Source organism: Capricornis sumatraensis, chromosome 16 (assembly GCF_032405125.1).
Source record: "Capricornis sumatraensis isolate serow.1 chromosome 16, serow.2, whole genome shotgun sequence".
NCBI classification, from domain to species: Eukaryota; Metazoa; Chordata; class Mammalia; order Artiodactyla; family Bovidae; genus Capricornis; species Capricornis sumatraensis.
In genome coordinates this window covers 31,735,426-31,754,779 of record NC_091084.1, presented here as the reverse complement: position 1 = coordinate 31,754,779, position 19,354 = coordinate 31,735,426, and the positions used below count along the sequence as shown (strand labels likewise).

Genomic DNA, 19,354 nt, shown 5'->3' with positions numbered 1-19,354 from the left:
AAAAGCTGAAGAGAGAAATCTTTATTGTCTGCTGTGTGCATTTTATGTATAACAAGGTAGAGAGCGTGTGAACGGAGCTTCCTAAGTGCTTCATGGTATTTGGGCCAGAAAGCCATGCTGGAAACAAATGATTTCCCCTTTCCATTAAGTAGAAAATCTCATGACCTACATTAGAACACATACCTGGCACCAAGGCAACTGACTCCCGCAGACTACTTTCTGGGGAGAGCATGGAATGTATCTGAAGGCCTCTATCTCATATCAGTCATTATGTAATTACGATAATTAAAACATCTTTTTAAAAACAGATTCAATGTTCCTATAGAAACAGTGCTTCGGAGTGACCAGTGTTCGCTGCGAGTATCAAACAGGACCATAATGACAGAGCAACAGTACTTTTTCCCCATCTATCTACCAAACAAACCAACACCATCACACATTATAAAGAACATCCTATAAGCTGCTTGGCGTCAGTGAGGCTGATCATAGCAAGCCCACTGCCAATGACGGACACTAAGGAGAAGGAGGGCGGAGGAGACAGGGAAAAGACAGAGCGGGGTGGGGGTGGAGGGGAGGTGTTCTAAAAATACAAGACTTCAGCTATGCACATGGTAATCTAAGCCAGAGGGGAGTGTCTGAGTTGTAACACACGCTGGGGCTGGGGAGAAAACCACAGTAGATGGAAGTCTTTAAGATTCCTTCCTAAACCTCTTGTGCTAATTCCCCGCCTGGAATTTACACACACAGCAGGTTAATCTTATAATCACAGGACACACACAACCACAGACAGACGGACAAAATGCACACAACCATATCCTTAACCCAAGAAAGTCTTAAGTCCTCAATTAGGATTTACAGCACAGTACTTCTGCTTTCTGGACTGTTCCCCAGGTAGGCTACCATTTCACAAAAATCCACTCTTTCCAAGTGGAAACTGAAGGACACCTTCAAATGCACTCTTAAAACAAAGAAAAGAATCAAGCCTCCTAGCTGTTCTGTCCTCAGTCCACTGCTTTGAAATCTTGGAACCACAGATGTGATACCCCACAGACAGGGCAAGATCTCACTGTGAAGTTTCCAAAGGAACCTAGCCGCCCTTTCAGGTGCTACTTGAGCAAGAGCTCCCGGCTCCTCGGTCCTCTAAGCTGCAGCAGGGAGGGGGTGTGCTAGGTGGCAACGTGGGCTGGAGAAGAAATAGAAACGAATTCCCGGAGGATGTTTTTGGCCATTTCAATGTTGTTGTGGGCAATGACCAAGGCTTTCTGAATGTCCTGATAGGAGTAGCCCTGACTCAGGAGGCTCTCGATCTCGCTGGAGAGCTGCGGGGAGGCGGCGGCTGAGGCGGCAGCACTGCTCTGCTGACAGCTGCCTGCTTTCCGTTCAGAGTTGATTCTCCGAGGGAACGGCTTGGGTGGCCTCTCAGGAACCTGGGCACTCTCAGTGAAGTCTGGAAGAAATCGGAAAGAGAATATTTGCAAATCTGGAGGTGGGTGGGGGTGGGGAGAAAGCCTCATCTAATAACGATGTGCTAGTATGAGATATTACTGACCCACTGTCAGTCGGCTCCATGTGTTCTTCAGTCACACGGCTGGGTTTTTACAGCTTTAAGGGTTTTAGTGTACAGCCTTCCTCTCGGCAGGACAACTTTCTAAAGACACCATGCACTTGCCCTACTGACAGGGACCACGCTGCCCTGCACACACATCTGCAACACACTTTACATTGAGCACCAAATTTTCACATGCATTACTGCCTAAATAAGTCAAAAAACATTTCTGAGGGGCCAGAGCAGACACTAGATTTCTCCTTTTACAAATCAAGGAATAGAAATAAGCCGAGGTCACAGTGAAGAAGCATTAAACAAGGCTGGGTGGCAGGGAATCACTGCCTGTTTGGGCAATGGATGCTATGTATCTTTTTTCACCAGCTGTCCTAAAGGCTGTCTTCCATTACTAAAGTGACAGAAACTCTGGCTGCTGCGTTCCCAAGCAGCCACAGGTGCAAGAAGGACAGCCCTTAACAGTCGAGGTCCAAATGTGGGCTGGCTCCAGGCCCACTCAGTGTGCTTTCCAGAGCCAGTATGCCTCCCTTCCAGCGGGACAGGGCCTAGAAGTCAGGAAATGTGCTCCGAATCATCAAGCTGAATTGTCACTGTCGGATGCTCAGATGAGCCAGAAAGCCTACTACCCCCAGCATATGCAGAGCCAGGGTGTAAGGAATAACCTTATTTCTAAGTCAGGCAAAATTCTCAAGAGTCTAAATCAGCTTTAACTTCCCAATTTGGGCCCCAGGACCAGCTTTCCTCCCACTTTGGTCCACTCCTTTCGGCTACTGACTTACTGTCACTTGGCAGCCATCTCTGTTTTGATATAAATAGGGAGCCACACAGCATTTCTAGGAAAACCTGAGGGAGCCTGGAGACTCACGTGTTGGGGGATCACCTTCCAGGGACAGCCAGCCAAAGGAGGAACTGGCATTGGAGATGTCGGAGAGCGTGCGGCGGGCCAGCACCGCAGGCACGGGCGGCTTGGGGACATCATACCCGTCCTCTTCATTTTCTGACTCCTCAGGGCCAGTGTTGGCATGGGCTGCAGCCAAATTCCCGTCACCTAGAGAAAAGTTCTTGCAGTTATCCTCTTTTTCTAACGTACTTCTCTAATATTTCAGGACAGGGACATCCACTCATCGAGCATATATGGCATCAGTTACTGAATATCCACTATGGGCCAAACACTGTGTGGCCCTGTGGGTAGAAATAAAAGAAACAAGGAACCTAAAATCTGCACCAATCCTGCAGCTCTACTTTTCTAAATATGTCAAAAGCTACCCTGGCCAAGGTTAACAGCCACTGAAATCCAAGACTCAACCAGCACTTTACAGCATTCAGTCAACATTTTCATCTGCATTTCACCTTGGAAGATCAGCCAAAGGGCCCTGTTGTATGTACTGCCTTCTTGAACTTTCAACTTGGTAAGCTAGTTAATATGGGAATTGAGTATTCACCACCCACACACACAAGAATTTCATCAATGTTGAAAAGCAATGGGAGTAAGAGGGAGCTAGCTGCCAGCACTGCAGGTCCAGGCCATATAACACAAGGGCCGCCAGGCCCTGGAAGGATGAAAAACCCAAATGGAACTGGCTGTGTGAATGAGAAGTAAAAGAGAAGAAAGGCCTTTACTGCCATAGATCAAAGATATTTTGCAAAGAAAATTATTTACGAATATTCCACTTAGATCAAGCTCTCATTGGCCAGACATTACCAGCTCATTCCTCCGGCACATCAGTGACTGTTAAAGCAACAAAACTGGGGACTTCCCTGGTGGTCCAGTGGCCAAGACTCTGTCTCCAATGCAAGGGGCCCAAGTCTGATCCCTGGTCAGGGAATTAAGATCCCACATGCCACAACTAAGAGTTTGCATGCCACAACTAAAGATCCCACGTGCTGCAACTAAGACCCGGCATAGCCGAATGAATAAATAAATTTAAATAAGTAAATAAAGTAGCAGAATGACTACTCACCAAAGGTACCACTCTCTGTGACAGACGGTGCCACCTGGGACTGAATATTATACATGGCTTCGTACGTGCAGCTATCGATCTGCTGGTCACAGTCACACGTTCTGGACCGGAAGGAAAGTGGCATAATGATCTTCAGAAACAGAGCTCTGTTATCTGCAGACTTACCAGGAGTCACTTATTCACAACTTCTCTAGACCCTGATTCTATCAAGATAACACTCTCCCTTCACCAGTGTCACTACTAGCAAATATCATAAGATTGACTCCTATTGTGAGTAACAGCTGTGAATGTTTTTGAAATTACTGTGATGCTGAAGAAACGTTAAGTGGAACTGCTTGCAGCTGCAAGAAGCTTAAAACATTAGCGGCTACACACATCTTTCTGCTGTATTTTTGGCTGGATAACGCTATGTGCAGGCAGCAAGCCAAGCAGGTGAGTGAGTTGGTGTCAACTGAGTTCCCACTCAGGACTGTTGTGAACCTACCGTGAACTCTGCGCTATCTCCGGAGGCCACTTCACTTCTGGCTTTTGAAGTCCCACGGGCCTAGAGGAAGGAGTCATATACTCTGTGTCCTCTTCACTTTCACACTGCTCCCCAGGGGGCAGCTTTGGCACAGGAAGAGGTCTGGAAGAGGAAGAATAAAAAAACAGAAAAGGAAAACAGAAAGAATGAACTGCTTTGCAATTACCTGAAGTAATTCGAAAATCACTGTGGCAGAAGAAATATATAACATCCTCAGATGTTCAAGATACTCCTAGTAAAAAACAGCAAGCATGATTCTAAACACATAAGAATGGCAATGAGTTTATTACCTATTGCCAATTACTGTCTGACTCTAGGTGGTAAGATTCTGCTAACTTTCTTTAGCATTGCTCACCTGTGTTTTTTAAATATTCTTATAACATACTATTTTCATGAAGAGAAAAAGGTCATTAAAAGGAAAATTTTAATTACAATTCTTTTTGTTGATGTTAATAAAATATAAAATTGCACCATTTACTCATTAAGCATTTTGGCAATGCATACTCTGAAATATTCACATTCTTCTGTCACAGTAATTCTACCTTGGCTCCATCTCTGGCTATGTAGAAAGACACACTGAAGTCAAGTCACTACATTAAAAGCTTTCAAACAAAATAAATATCCAACAACAGGAATGATTAAATATACAATGTCATAAACTTGCGGAAGATAGTGAAGGACAGGGAAGCCTGGTGTGCTGCAGCCCATGGGGTCGCCGAGAGTCGGACAGGACTGAGCGACAACAAAACAGTCATGTTGCGTAATAATATGCAACTGTTAAAAGTGAGGATTTTGAAGAACTTTTTAACTGGAAGGAAGAAGTGCCCAATATATAATGCTAAGTTAAAAAAAAAAAAAAAAGGGAAAACATAACACTATATTGATCTCAAACATAAATGCATCTGACATCCCTGCAGCCATGGCCAAGTAGCAAGTATCGTCTGACTGTCTGCCTGTAACAGGCAGCTATAAAAGCAAGAGACTACACAAAAGAAAGAAGCAGAGGCATACTCTCTTTCCAGAGGCAAGGAGAATACGCTGCAATAAGCCCCGCATTAGGAGCTCTGAACTTGGGCTTTCGGTGTCGTTTTCAACAGACTGAGGAGAGAGGGACTGGAATCTGGGAATACCCCGATGGCCAAGACACAAGGAGTCAAAAATCAGACACAGGTTTGAAATGCTGCCTGCAATTTTCCCTAGAGCTACTGTGAATCCTTAAACCATATATGCATGGGACAAGATCCTGAGAAACCAAGCAAAAAGCAGCAGTACTTTGGCTGTCTTGCCAAACTAGAGAGACAAAGTTGAAATATGGCCTTTAAAATAGTTATAGTTTATATGTGCAAGAAAAAAGAATTTTATAAGAAAGCTATACATGAAAAGTCTAGAACCTAAAAACACAGTATTTGTTAGATGGATTCCAGGGCAGATTAGAAACTGAAAAAAAAAAAAAAGAAAGAAAAAGATTAGGCAAGTGAAATAGAGTAAGAACTATTCCAATTCAAGTAAAGAGAGGACAAAGAATGGAAAACATGGAAATGAGCAAAAGAGCTATATGAGGTATGCCGAGAAGACTGACCTTTCAGGTAACTGGAGTCACAGAAGAGAGACTGCACTGTTTCAGTCTTCTGAAGAAACAGTACACACTGGAAACTAACACAACACTGTAAATCAACTATACTCCAATAAAAATGTTAAAAAAGAAAAAGGAAAATAGTGGCTGAGATTTCCCATGCTGATTTTTGGCGGGGGGGGGGGGGGGCGTTTGGAGAGAAGGGGGCTGCACTGCATGGCTTATAGGATTTTAGTTTCCCAACCAGGGACTGAACCCAGACACTTGGCAGTGAGAGCACAGAATCCTAACCACTGGGCCACCAGGGAATTCCCAGTGACTGAGATTTCCTAAAACTGATTAAAAACATCAAATGACAAAATCCATAAACTCAAAAACCTTAAGCATAAATATAAAGAAAACTACATGGGCACATTATAGTAAAACTGCTGGGATCCAAAGACAAAAAGGTGTTATAAGTAGTCAGAAAAAGAAACATTACCCTTAAAGGAGCAGCATTACGCTCATTTTCCAACAGAAACAATAAAAATCAAAAGGCGGTGTGATGATATTTTTAAAGTGCTGAAAGACATGGGTTTAAATTGCATTGGTCCACTTTTATGCACATTTTCCCCATAAATGCATACTACAGTAGTACACAATCCATACAATTGGTTGAATTTGGATGTAAAACTGTGGATACAGAGGGTGTATTGTAGTCATATCTGGATATTCCAATACATAGTGGGTTGGTGCCCCTAACTCCTGAATTGTTCAAGGGTTGAATGTACTATATTTAGAAAAAATATCTTAAAAAAATGAAAGATAAAAGATATTTTAGGTCAAAGAAAATTTAAGTGAATCCATTAATAGAAGATATACTAACACAGCCTCCTCTTTCTCTCCCTCTGTCGCTCTAAAGGAAGTTATTTAGGCAGAAGGAGAAGATTTCAGATGGAATGGTGGCAAAGCAGGAAGAAATTAAAATACTAGAGGATAAATACGTGGAAATTTAAATGTCCTTGAAGTGTTAAGAGGCCCTGATTCCAAGTGGACTCTAAAGATCACGAGTCAAGGGTATATGTTGGAATCCCAAAGATAACTGTTAAAAGAATATAAGGAGTGAAATGGTGTAATAAAAACTATTTTACTCCCAAAGAAAGAAACTAGGGGGAAAAAAATGAGCAAAGACAGGAAAAATGGGGCAAAGAGTAGGGAACACATATTTTAAAACAAAAATGCTAGACAGGATTTAAGGGGGAAAAAAGCCAAAAAGTATATCTCTATATACTGCTTACGAGAAACATACCTTCAAACATCCCCTCAGCAGGAAAGTTGAAAGTAAAAGGATGGAAAAAGTTCAAGCAAACACTAAAACAGAGCTGAGTCCAGGGGTTAGGACTATGATATAGACATTTTAATATAAGTCAAACTCCATGGGGTCACAAAGAGTCGGACAGGACTTAAGCAACTGAACAATAACAATAAAGCAAACTAAAGCTAGTTAGAAGGACAATCAGAGAGTGAATGGAGTAACAAGAACAATGATTATTTAGTCAATAATTCTCAATTTCTATGTACCCTAATTACACAGACTAATACACATACAAGTACACAGAAATAAGCAGAAAAAACAGAGACCCACAATTATAGGTGGAGTTATTAACATAATGCCTCTTAGTATTTGGCAGAACATGTAAATTAAAAAAAAAATCAGCAAGGAAATAGTACATTTGAATACAATTAACAAACCTGACATATACAGAATGTTGTGTCCAACAACTGCAGAATATTCATTTTTATAAAATGAAGGTGGTAATAACACATATGGAGTTTACCATAAACTAGTCAATAAGGAAGGTCCCACAAGTAGCACATATGTAAATCACAGGGTATGGTTTCTGACCACACTGGAAGGAAGCTAGAAGGCAGGAACAGAAAAATAACTAGAAAATCTTCAATATTTGAAAATCAGGGAACATATAAACAACTGATGAGTCAAAGAAGAAATCACAAAGGGAAAATCATCATATAATTTGAAGTGAATGATAAAGAAAACATGACATATCAAAATCTGCAGTTTACAGCTATAGCATCTGCTATGGCCTGACTGTGTGTATCCTTCCCAAAACTACCGTGCTGAGGCCTGAATCCCCAGTGTGGCTATATGTGAACATGGGGCATCTGAGGCAGTAACTAAGGTTGGATGAGGTCAGGAGGACGGGCCCCAACCCAACAGGATGGTGTCCTGATATGAAGAGACACCGGAGAGCCTGCTGTTGCTCTCTATACCCCTCCCTCGACACATGGATGAAGGAAAAGCCATATGAGAACATAGTGAGAAGGTTATGCGAGCACGTAAACCAGTAAGAGATTCCTCACCAGAAACCAAATAGCTGACATCCTGATAGATCTTGGACTTCCAGTCGCCAGAACTATGAGAAAATTAGATTCTGCTGCTTAAACTGCCCAGTCCGCATGCAGTATTTTGTTATGGCAGCCTGAGCCTATTAACATAGCACCCAGCTCATGGAGCTAGAAAACTAACAAATAAAGCCTAAAGAAAGTTGGAAGAAAAAATATAAGAGGAGAAAGGAATGAAACAAAAAGCAGATACCCAATGAGGATTCTCGGAAGATGGTAGAAGTTGTCTGATGTAACCCTTTTGGAACTCCAGAGTCTGTTGAAGGCTTGTAACTGCCAGGTAAAGGTCAGGATGCTAAATTGCTATTAATTTCAGTTCTGAGCATAGTAGCAGCTATCCATTCCCAGCCCTTGTCACAGGGCAGGCAGCTCTACAAACGTTCCTGGAGCAGCCCACACATAATATTCAGGAGTTAAGGTGGACAAAAAGGACTCAGCCCCTCAAGTATTGGGAATCCGTGTTCTGATCACGGATTGCTGCTCCTGTTCACAGAGGTGCTGACAAAGGCCACTGCTGCTGCGCCTCCCTGCGCTGTTCTAAGTCCCTCCCATACCGCCTGAAGTGACTTCCGTGAGACTTAAAGGAAGATATGGAGAAAAATCAAGAAAACCCTGTGGAACAAAATGAAAGTATCAATAGAGACAGAAACACCTAAGAAGAAACAAAAAAGAAATTTTAGACTGAAAAGTACAAGTGAAATGAAAAAAAAAATCACTAGAGGCATTCAAAGGTAGACTTGAGCAGCGAGGAGAAAGAATCAGTGAACTTGAGAGAACAATGGAAATTATCAAGGCTGAGGAATAAACAGAAAGAAAAAACGACTGAAGAACACCAGAGCCTAAGGGAGCTGCGGGACATACCACCACCAAAGGACCAACATACACACTGTGGGGGTCCTAGAAGAGAGAGAGAAAAGGGGCAGAGAGAATAGATGAAGAAATAAGGGCCCCAAACTTCCCAACTCAATGAACACAAACATCTGGGAAGTCCAACAAACTCCAAGTAAAAGGAACTCAAAAAGACTCACATTCTTAAAAGACAAAGACAAAGAAAGAAGCAAATCAGCAGACATGAGGGATCCTCAATGAGATTATGAAACTTCAAAGGCCAGAAGACAGTCGGCTTATATATTCGAAATGCTAAAAGAAAAGAAGCTCTCAATCAAGACTCCTACACAGGCATACCTTATTTTACTGCACTTCACAGACGGCACTTTGTTGGGTTTTTTAATAAACTGAAGACCTGTGGCAACTGTATCGAGCAAGTCTACTAGCACCGGTTTTCTAACAGCATTTTTCCACTTCATGTCTGTGTGCCACATTTTGGTAATTCTCAAGATATTTCAAGGTTTTTCATTATTATGCTTGTTATAGTGATCTGTAATCAGTGATCTCTGATATTACTATTGTAAAAAGATTATGACTTGCTGAAGGCTCAGGTGATGGTTAGAGTTTTTTAGCGATGAAACATTTTACATTAAGATGTATGTGTGTGTGTGTGTGTGTGTGTGTGTATAGGACATAATGCAACTGCACACTTAGTAGACTACAGCCTAGTGTAAACATAACCATTTACGTATACTGGGAAACCAAAACCAGAGAATTCAGGTGTCTCACTTTACTGCACTATTCACCTTAACGCAGTGGTCTGGAACCAAACCACAATATCTCTTGAGGTATGCCTGTATCTGGTAAAACTGCTTCCAAAATTGAGGGAGAAATCAAGATATTTCCAAATAAACAAAAGCTGAGGGAGTACATGACCACTAGACCTGCCCTGCAAGAAATGACCAAGTCAGTCCTGCAGGGTGAAATGAAAACATTAGACAGTAATTTCAAGCTGTATGGAGAAATAAAGACATGCATAAAAGTAAATACACGGACAGTTATAAAAGCTAGTATTGTTATAAGAGTGGTTTGCAACTGTACCTTTTTTTTCTACATGATTAACAGACCAATGCATTTAAAAGGAAAAAAATCCATAATTAAATAGTGTAAAAGCCAGTATTACTGTAACTTTGGTTGGTAACTCTAAATCTCTCTTTCTGTATAAATTTTAGGAAATTAATGCACTAACAAGAACTAGATCACAATCTAGTTTAAAAGAACTAGGGGTACACACTATATCAAGATAATTTACTGACTCAACAACCAAAGGGGTGTGGTGGAGCAGTAAAGGAGCAGAGTGTTTTACATGCTACTGAAGTTAAGCTGGTATAAATTCAAATTATACTGTTATAGCTTTGGGATGTTACGTATAATCCCTATGGTAACCACAAAGAAAGAATCTATAGAATATACACAGAAGGAAATGAGAAAGGAACTTAAAACATTTCACCACACACACAAAAAAACCAAACACAAAAGAGGAAATGAGGGACAAAAAAACTACAGGGAATACAAAAAACAAACAGCACAATGATAGAAGTCCCTCCATATCAGTAACTGCTTTAAATATAAATGAGCTAAACTCTCCAATCAAAAGACAGAGACTGGCAAATTGGATTAAAACACACGATCCAATGATATGCTATCTATAAGAGGCTCATAAGAGGCTCATTTGAGACTCCATGACACAAACAGGCTGAAAGCCAAAGGATGGATTAAGTTATTCTGTGCAAATAATAGCCAAAGGGGTGCGGGAAGGAGGGAGCTATGCTAATATTCAGACACAATAGACTTTCAGTCAAAAAAGGTTACAAGAGACAAAGAAAATTATATAAACTGAAAATTTTAACAATTATAAACATTTATACACCTGAGATCAGTCCTGGGTGTTCATTGGAGGGACTGATGTTGAAGTTGAAACTCCAATACTTTGGCCACCTGATGCGAAGAGGTGACTCACTGGAAAAGACCCCGATGATGGGAAAGAGAGGAGAAGGGGACGACAGAGGATGAGATGGTTGGATGGCGTCACTGACTCAATGGACATGGGTTTGCGTGGACTCCGGGAGTTGGTGATGGACAGGGAGGCCTGGCGTGCTGCGGTTCATGGGGTTGCAAAGAGTGGGATGTGACTGAGCGACTGAACTCATCTGATACACCTAATGACAGGCCATCCAAATATCAATATGTGAAGCAAAACCTGACAGAACTGAAGGGAGAAACAGACAGCTCTACAACAACAACTGGGGATTTCAACACCCTGCTCATAATCATGGACAGAACAATCGAATGTAAGATAAGTAAAGAAACAAAGGACTTAGTACAATAAACCAATTAGACGTAACAGACAAACAGAAAAACTCTACTCAACAATAACAGCACACACGCTCTTCTCATGCACAAACAGGACACCTTACAGATGGACAACATGTCAGGCCACAAACTAAGTCTCAACAGATTCTTTAAAATATACAAAACATTTTCTCTAATCACAGCAGATAGTTACAAATCAATTAAAAAAAAAAGTAATACTGAAAAGTCACAAAACTGTGGAAATTAAATGACACACTCCTGAATAACTGTGTAGCTGAAATCATACTGGCTCCATTCTGTGAGCTCCATCTACACCTGCAGTCCCGTGCCCTCCCCTGCTCTGTGACTGGGTTTAGCCTGCTCACAAGAAATATGCCCAAGCCAGGTAAGTTCCCTATCAACCTTTACCTTTGTTTCATCTGATATGAAAACTGAACAGCAGCTTCGGCTGACACAGATGATTAACGGTCTGTGAGGAATAATGGCAAGAGATTCTCCCCACAGCTCGCCCCACCGGGTTCCTATTGCTGCAGACACACTTCTCCTTTAGGAGTCAGATTCTATCTTTAGCTTTAGCCCCTTTATACTCCCTTGTTCCCCTTCCAGTGGCGTGCAGTGCAGCTACAAGTGTCTCTGGATGGTTGTCTGCCCAATATCCTGCCTATATGAAAGTTTTCCACAATACACTCCACGTTATACCTTATTTTGCTTTTTTGGTCTCCAAGTTCCTTCTCATTTTTTGTTGTTGGAAGAGGATGTTTGCTATGACCAGTGTGTTCTCTTGACAAAACTCTTTTAGCCTTTGCCCTGCTTCATTTTTATTTACTCCAAGGCCAAACTTGCCTGTTACTCCAGATATATCTTGACTTCCTACTTTTCCATTCCTACTATGTACATATACACAGAGAAAATAATGGAAAGAAACAGTCCAATACATGATAATTTTTAAATAATAGAAATACAGGTCGATTTTTATTTTCTTCTTTACAACCCTCTGGGTTTTCTAAATTTCCAATAAACAAGTTGTTTGAAAGTATCAACTCCATTGTATGAAATACAGTTTTAGGAAACTTACCTGGCAGCCAGAGAATAAATGGCATTGGCAGATGCGGAAGGTTTGATTTTGGGATGCTCACACTCTGCCCCTGCTAATGGGCTGCTATTCATATTCTGGAAAGAAAAGAGTTTAAAAAAAAACACAATATTCTTAATATAGCTAAGCATCTCCTCTTATTTAATCTATTCAAAATAACAAGAACAGTCATATAGACAGAGACCTCATCCTCAATGCCATGCTTTGGGCTTACTATATGTGACCAAAGTATAGCTGAAGGTTCAAACATAAGGGTTAGGGAGGATAGATCTAAAAATGAGGCAAGGAAATGGGAATTGTTTGTTTTAATTCTAGAAAGATTTGAGGAAACTGGCTGTCTGCACAAATACCACTCTAGCTTTAAAAATCTATGTATTTTTCTATGTTGATGCCACTGAATGTCAAACCTAATCCATTCTCACTAATTGAGACTGCCTATCCCATAAATGCCACTTAAATGCTAAGTTACCTTCCCCCTTCCCTTTCAACCAAGAAATACACAGTTCATTTAAGGACCACAGCATTTCTCAACTTTACCCTTCAATTCGATCTTCTTCTTGGGTTTCTAACTATCCACTGGCCAATTCTTCCTTTAATGGCTCGTGTCAAATTCAACATGTCTATCCCTAGTTAGCCAGGTTAAAAACCTCTGGGGTGTGTGCATATGTGTATATATGTATATGCGACCTCTCATCCTTTTTTCCACTGACCAACTGCTTTCAAGACTCACTGGGTCTTTGTTTCATGCTCCCTAAAGTCTCTATCTATAATCAGGCTCCCCCTTCTGCTCCTGGACCAGAAGTCTCCCTCTCGTTTACCCTGTACCAGCTATGTGGAACCTCTCTGTGATTACAACCACAGACTCTCCCAAACTCATCTGCTTTCCCTCCATCCCCTGTTGCTCCAAGTCTTTGCTCAGAAATGTATGTCGCCCCTTCATGTCCCTCCCTATCCCAACTCCAGCTTTCTCTACACCATTTTCACCCTATTTTTCTCCACAGCATTCATCAGCATCCAATATCTTTTCTATTTTATCGTTTATCCTGTTTATTTTCTATCCTTCCTCCAGTAGAATGTAAATTTTTTGAGGGCAAGATTTTTTGCTGAGTGCATAAAGAACCAACAAAAGAAGGAATACACCGCTCCCACCCCTAGTTCTATCCCTTATCTCCGCTTATCCAATGGACTGCTAACCTGTCTTCTTTCAATCCATTCTCTTCCTAATCCATTCTGCATTCTATTCCTAGATTCCGCTCTTTAAGCCATCATTTTGGTCACATTACTGCACTAATTTAATCTTCATGTACACCAAATAAATTCCAATTCTTCTGGGAGAGTGCCCTCTAGTCTAGCAACAGTGTTCCTTTCTAGCCCCCTTTCCTACTCTGATACACAAAACTTCTCCTTCTCTCAAATTAAACACTTCTTATTCCACAATACATCTTAAGCATTTCTGTCATTGTAGGTCTATCTTAAAACAGTATCTACTTTGGAAAGGATACTTAAAATTCAGATGCCACTCTTCTCGTAAAGCCCTCATGATTGCTCTATCTGGAAATAATCTTTTCTTTCTCTAAAATTAAAATGTTTTCTATTTATATAACTCATGGCAGAAATATGCTTCTTGCATTCACAAACATATTAACAGATATATTTCTTGAAAACAGGAATTATATTATCTCTGAATCCAGTATAAAACACACCATAGAACATTCCCCATCAATGTCATCCACAAATATTTGTTACTAAGATAAATAATTTCAGTAATTTCAATAATAATCAGGACTCACCATGGAGGTATCCAGATTGAATGTGCTTCCGAGCCTAGGTGTATCGGTTCTGGGTTCCATTTGTGAGGGCAATGAAAACGGAAGTGAATGCCGGTTGGTTAATTCTCTCCCTGTCCAGGGGTCACTGGGATTTGGGGCAACTACTGGTACTTTGGGGACTGGCCGATGCAGCCATGACGTTTCTCCAATGCGGCCAGAGGGGACAGGGGGCAGTTTGTCTCTGGAAGGACAGTCGCCCGGTGTACAAGGCAAGGGGCGTCTCTGAGGCCGGGTTTCTGCTCCACCAGAATACGGCCGGTCTGGAGGGGGTGGTGGTGGAAGATCTCGAAGAGTGGGAGGTATTGGTAATGGTTTGTCCTTATGAAGAGAGCCAGAAGGAGCCTATGGAAGCATGATGGAAGTAATCAAATTCCACTAATCCACAAAAAAGAATCAGAAAAAACTGTAGAAATGGATAACGCTTTACCTTAGAAGCAGTTCCAAGACCAGAAGCACTTGAAGGGATAGATATTCGCTGCTGTAGAAGGTCAAGTCGTGGTGGCACTGGGGGAAGGGAAGCTTGTGGGGCCATGGAGAATGGAGAAGGAGGTCGTTCCACCTAATACAAGTGAAAATTTCCTAATAGGTTATTCTTGTTTGGAGGAGGGGTAACTCTCAACTCCTAAATATGTAAAGAAGTATAATATGAACAGTGAATATACCAATGAGCTTGACTTTTGCTTACAGAAGTGCTTTCTGAATTATTTATATGTTACCATAAGAGGGCGCTCTCAATCACAAAAGTACCATAAAGATACAAGCTACAAAGCTTCTATCTAGAAACTGCTGTGCTGTAAGAAGCTTCCAAGCTGACAATTTTTAAAAAAGCTATGATTTCACATCTCTTAATCTTCAGAAGAAGAAAAATCTTTTCAAGATTAAAAAAAGAAAGTCGTATTAAAAGAAAGGGATACACATTAATCTCTCAACAAATCATCTAAGAAAATAATGCTTAAGGAGCAGAATGAAGAAAAAAATCAAAGTAAATAAACTCTCCAGAGGTTATTATGATTCAAAGAAAAAAAAGAGATTTATAAGATAAAGTGATCGATGGTATTATTAAAAAGCATCTTGTGATCTTCCAAAGAAATGTTATTTTGATTCACTAATTAAAAAGGATGATTTTTTTGTCAATTTGTATTCCAAAAATTGTGTCAAATCAAAAGAAACAAATAAATGTATAACCTTTTCCATTTCCCTGCCCACAGCAGGGTGATGAATAGCTGATAAGCTTGTCCAAGTAGGCTGTCAAGAGATATACGAGAATTTATACAAAATACTACTTTGCATTTGCATTTCCTGAAAGCAAAACAGATGGAAAATAGGCAAATATGTATTACAAGCACTTATGTAAAATGACAGAAAAACAACCATCTCCATATTAAGTCCTATCATTAATGCCAAGCGGGGAATGAGGGGAAAAGCCTGCATTACAGGCTGCTTGCTCTGACTCACACAAGAACACAGCCTCCACGCCAACGGAGCATGAGCAGCGCCGCACCTCAAGGGTTAAGAAAGTGGAAAGCCACACTCACTCTCCCTCCATCACCAATATCTAGTCAGTCACTGCACCTTCCCGGTGGCTCAGACGGCAAAGCATCTGCCTATGGTGCGGGCAGACCCAGGTTCAATCCCTGGGTCAGGAAGACTCCCTGGAGAAGGAAATGGCACCCCACTCCAGTATTCTTGCCTGGAAAATCCCATGGACAGAGGAGCCTGGTGGGCTACAGCCCATGGGGCCGCAAAGAATCAGACTGAGTGACTTCACTTTCTTTCTTTCACTGTATCTTGTTATTTTTCCACAAAAGAATGGCATATCTGTATTTTCCTTTTCATTCTACTCACCAACATCAGACCTAATTTATCAAAACCACCTTCTAACGATTCTCCCAACTTTCTAGTTTCTTATCTCGCCAAATCATCTTGCTCACCATTACCAGCTTAACCATCGTTAAACCCTCACTAGTTCAAAAACCATCCACCAGTAACTCCTACTTTCCCATGTCATAAAATGTCACTTTCCTACCTGGCTTTCACGAGTCTAATTTGGTCTCCTAACCAATAACGTTTTCTGTAATTCTCTATTTTGGAATTCCTACCTCCTTAACTTTCTCCAAGTTGTTTCTCAGTTTGGAAAGTCCTCTCTGCCTATTTTGATCCCCCTCCTCAATCATCACTCCTTCTCATCCCTAAAGGGCAGAGGGTTGAGCTAATCAATCATATTCTTCAGTTCATGCCTCAATATCATAACCAATCCCTAAAATGTTCTTTTATCTCAACATATAATAAAGCTCCAGAAAAGGATAAAAGTGCATACGAGGAAGAAATTACAAAAAAAAAAAAAAGTATTTGCAAGACCTAAGGGATATAAATATCCATATAGAAAGTGTTCATTACATAGGTAGCCCAAAGAAAGAAAAGAAACCCATAACCAGCCAAACAACAACACCCTTTTCAGGGAATCAAGGATAAAGAAAATATTCTACGGCTTCTGAGGACAGAGAGAAAGGAGGCACCAAAGAGCAAAAATTTACTAGAAACTAGAAGTCACTGAGGCTGTAACAATTCACAGAGGTGAAAATTTTTTTCAACCCAGTAAGTCTATATTTAGACAGTCTGAGGGCTGAATAAAGACATTTTTAAGATATCAGATGTCTCAAAAATTTCACCTCTCACCTTTTCACAGCATGCTATTTTGAGAGCATACTCTACTCAAACAAGGAAGTTAAAGCAAGAAACAGAAAAACATGGGAGTTACGAAATCCAACACAGATGAGAGGCAATGACATCCCATGATGATGGCGAAGAGAGACTTCAGGGTGACAGAAGGCAGCACACCCAGTGGAAAACCAGTCCACACTGGAGCCAGAACATGACAGGCTCCCATACATCAGTATACCACATTATACAGTATCTACTTTATTAATACATGCATAGAATTTACTCCATAGAAAATTATATCAAGAGGATGTTTGGTAGTGACAGGTACAAACTGAAAACTAAGGAAATAAAAACAAATCAATTATTTCAGAAAAGTGGAAGGTTGTAAAACAAAGCAAAAGTAATCACATTATAGTATATACTTGAAACAATAGGGAGCAAAAATCATTTAAACACTGAATACTGACTGAACCAAAAAACATTCCAATTAACTACAGTCGGAAGTTAGGGAGTAGGAAGGAGGAAGATAAGAGATTTCAATCCTTTTCTAAACATACAACTAATATCGAAAAATCAGGAGAAAGCAGTATAGCCTATGGCTAGGGAACAGCTTTAGGAATGGAAAAATCTGAATGGGACATAGGAGCTCGAGGAGATGGAAGCAGATAACCGACATTTTTAGCAATTCTTTTCAACTTTAAACAACAACAAAAAAAACATGTGTATTTATCACAAGGATATTTTTAAAAGTAGACTCACTATTTTAAAAACAAATCAAAATTAAGCAACAAAACAACAAGCTACTGGGATGTGACGAAGCAGGTCCTCTCATAGTCGCATATACTTTAGGAGTGACCTTAGGACAAAAAATACAGGGAACAAATTTTAATGTCTATCCAAAAAGAGTTAAGAGATATTTTTACTCTAATATTTTATCCATACAAAGTAGATAATGAACTCTAAGGTACAAAGAATAAGATGAAACACCCACATAGAACCTACCTTTCAGCTAAAAAAACGAAATACCATTGCTTTCTGAAATTCCCATATGCCCCAGCACTAATTATATCCCTCTCCTCTCTCAAAGAGTTTAAATGGACATACTCTCATCTAGCAATCCTACTGTTAGAAATTCACCCTATAGACAGACTTGCAAAAGAACGCCCATAAGGGTCAACTTCAAAAAATTTAAAATGCAGTACTCAAATAGTCCAGATTTCCTCAACTATCCATATAGCATAGACACATTTATGAATTTCTGTTTCAATGTGTTTTTAATTCCCAAACATCCAAAGCAATTACTATGTGCTCACTTGTGAGTAGCCAGTTACAAATGAGAGGTGACTCTTGCCTTCTAGGAACTTACAATGGGAAATGATTATTTTTTGGTCACACAACATGGTGTGTGGAATCTCAGTTACCCAACAAGGGATCAAACCCAGCAGTGGAAGCAAGGAACTGTAACCACTGCCGTGCAATTTCCAGGCATGGACTGCCATGCAATTTCCAGGAAATACTTTTTATTGCCAGGTGGTAAATTCTATGGCAGACATTTCACAGTATCCCAGAAATACTTAGCCAGACCTAGATTATATTTGGGTAAATATGTGTGAGTTAGGGGTAGGAGAAGCAGGGTATAGTCTGGAAAGATTTCTCAGGATATGAAAACTGAGCTAAATTACATAGAAACTATCAAGACAAAAGCATGGAGAAATCTTTGATGATTCAGCTTCCATAAAACACGAAGTAGAAAGGATTATCAGGGCAAAGTGCCTAGAACAGAGAATGTACTGACTAACCCATTAAGTAATGAGAAGTCATTAAAGAGCACGAGGCAAAGGAATGAGATGATCAAGGTGTGTGTTGTAGATCAATGACTCTGGAAACAGGGAGAACCTATGCTTCTGAGAGCCTGAAATAAGGCAGTGGCATTGAGGACAGAGAGGAAGAAACAAACGGGACACAATCACTGAAGAGAATCCCACCCACCTTCTCAGGATTTATTGAGCATCAACCATGCACCAGGTAGCCAGGTGCTGACACAAAAGAAAGATTCTTCTGCACCAAAAAATGCCTCCTATGAAAGCTGTAACAGCCTAAACTAGAGAACTGATAGCATATTAGAACCTCTGTCTGCCCTATATTTATTAAAATCTTCGGTGACTGCCTTACTTTGAATTAGCAAATAAATCTGTTTTATCCTACCACTGATGTAACAGAATCTGGTCACATCCTTTCTTGGCCTTTATCTTTCCTATCTTTACCAGGGCCTTTCTAGTTAGTTTAGTCTCTGTACGGTACCTCCTACCACCCTCCAATCACTTTAGTTGCCATTTATTTAGTTGTTAACAAGGCCTTGTTTCTCCTGCCTAAACCTAACTTTCCATTGCCAAGACTCCACTAGAGAGAAAAACAAGGAGAAAATATTCTAGTCACAGCAGCAAGACACGGTCCAATTCTTATACTCCTCCTTCATTTTCTCCACCAAGCTATCCGAGTAGAACCCAGTTCTAAGATACAGACAGTAAGAGCATGGGCCTGGAAGGCGG

The 19,354-nt window shown here is 40.6% G+C and overlaps 1 protein-coding gene across 1 annotated transcript in view; it reads right to left on the bottom strand.

The window, feature by feature from the left end:
* Nucleotides 1-1,166: 1,166 nt before the first annotated feature.
* Nucleotides 1,167-19,354, bottom strand: part of CBL (Cbl proto-oncogene) — an 80,443-nt gene continuing 62,255 nt past the window's right edge. Inside the window, exons 10-16 of the mRNA XM_068988603.1 lie at nucleotides 14,572-14,703; nucleotides 14,106-14,486; nucleotides 12,298-12,392; nucleotides 4,007-4,147; nucleotides 3,523-3,623; nucleotides 2,427-2,609; nucleotides 1,167-1,447 (exon numbers count right to left, since the gene is read on the bottom strand). Coding sequence (XP_068844704.1) covers nucleotides 1,167-1,447; nucleotides 2,427-2,609; nucleotides 3,523-3,623; nucleotides 4,007-4,147; nucleotides 12,298-12,392; nucleotides 14,106-14,486; nucleotides 14,572-14,703 — 1,314 coding nt within the window. The remainder of the gene's footprint in view (nucleotides 1,448-2,426; nucleotides 2,610-3,522; nucleotides 3,624-4,006; nucleotides 4,148-12,297; nucleotides 12,393-14,105; nucleotides 14,487-14,571; nucleotides 14,704-19,354) is intronic.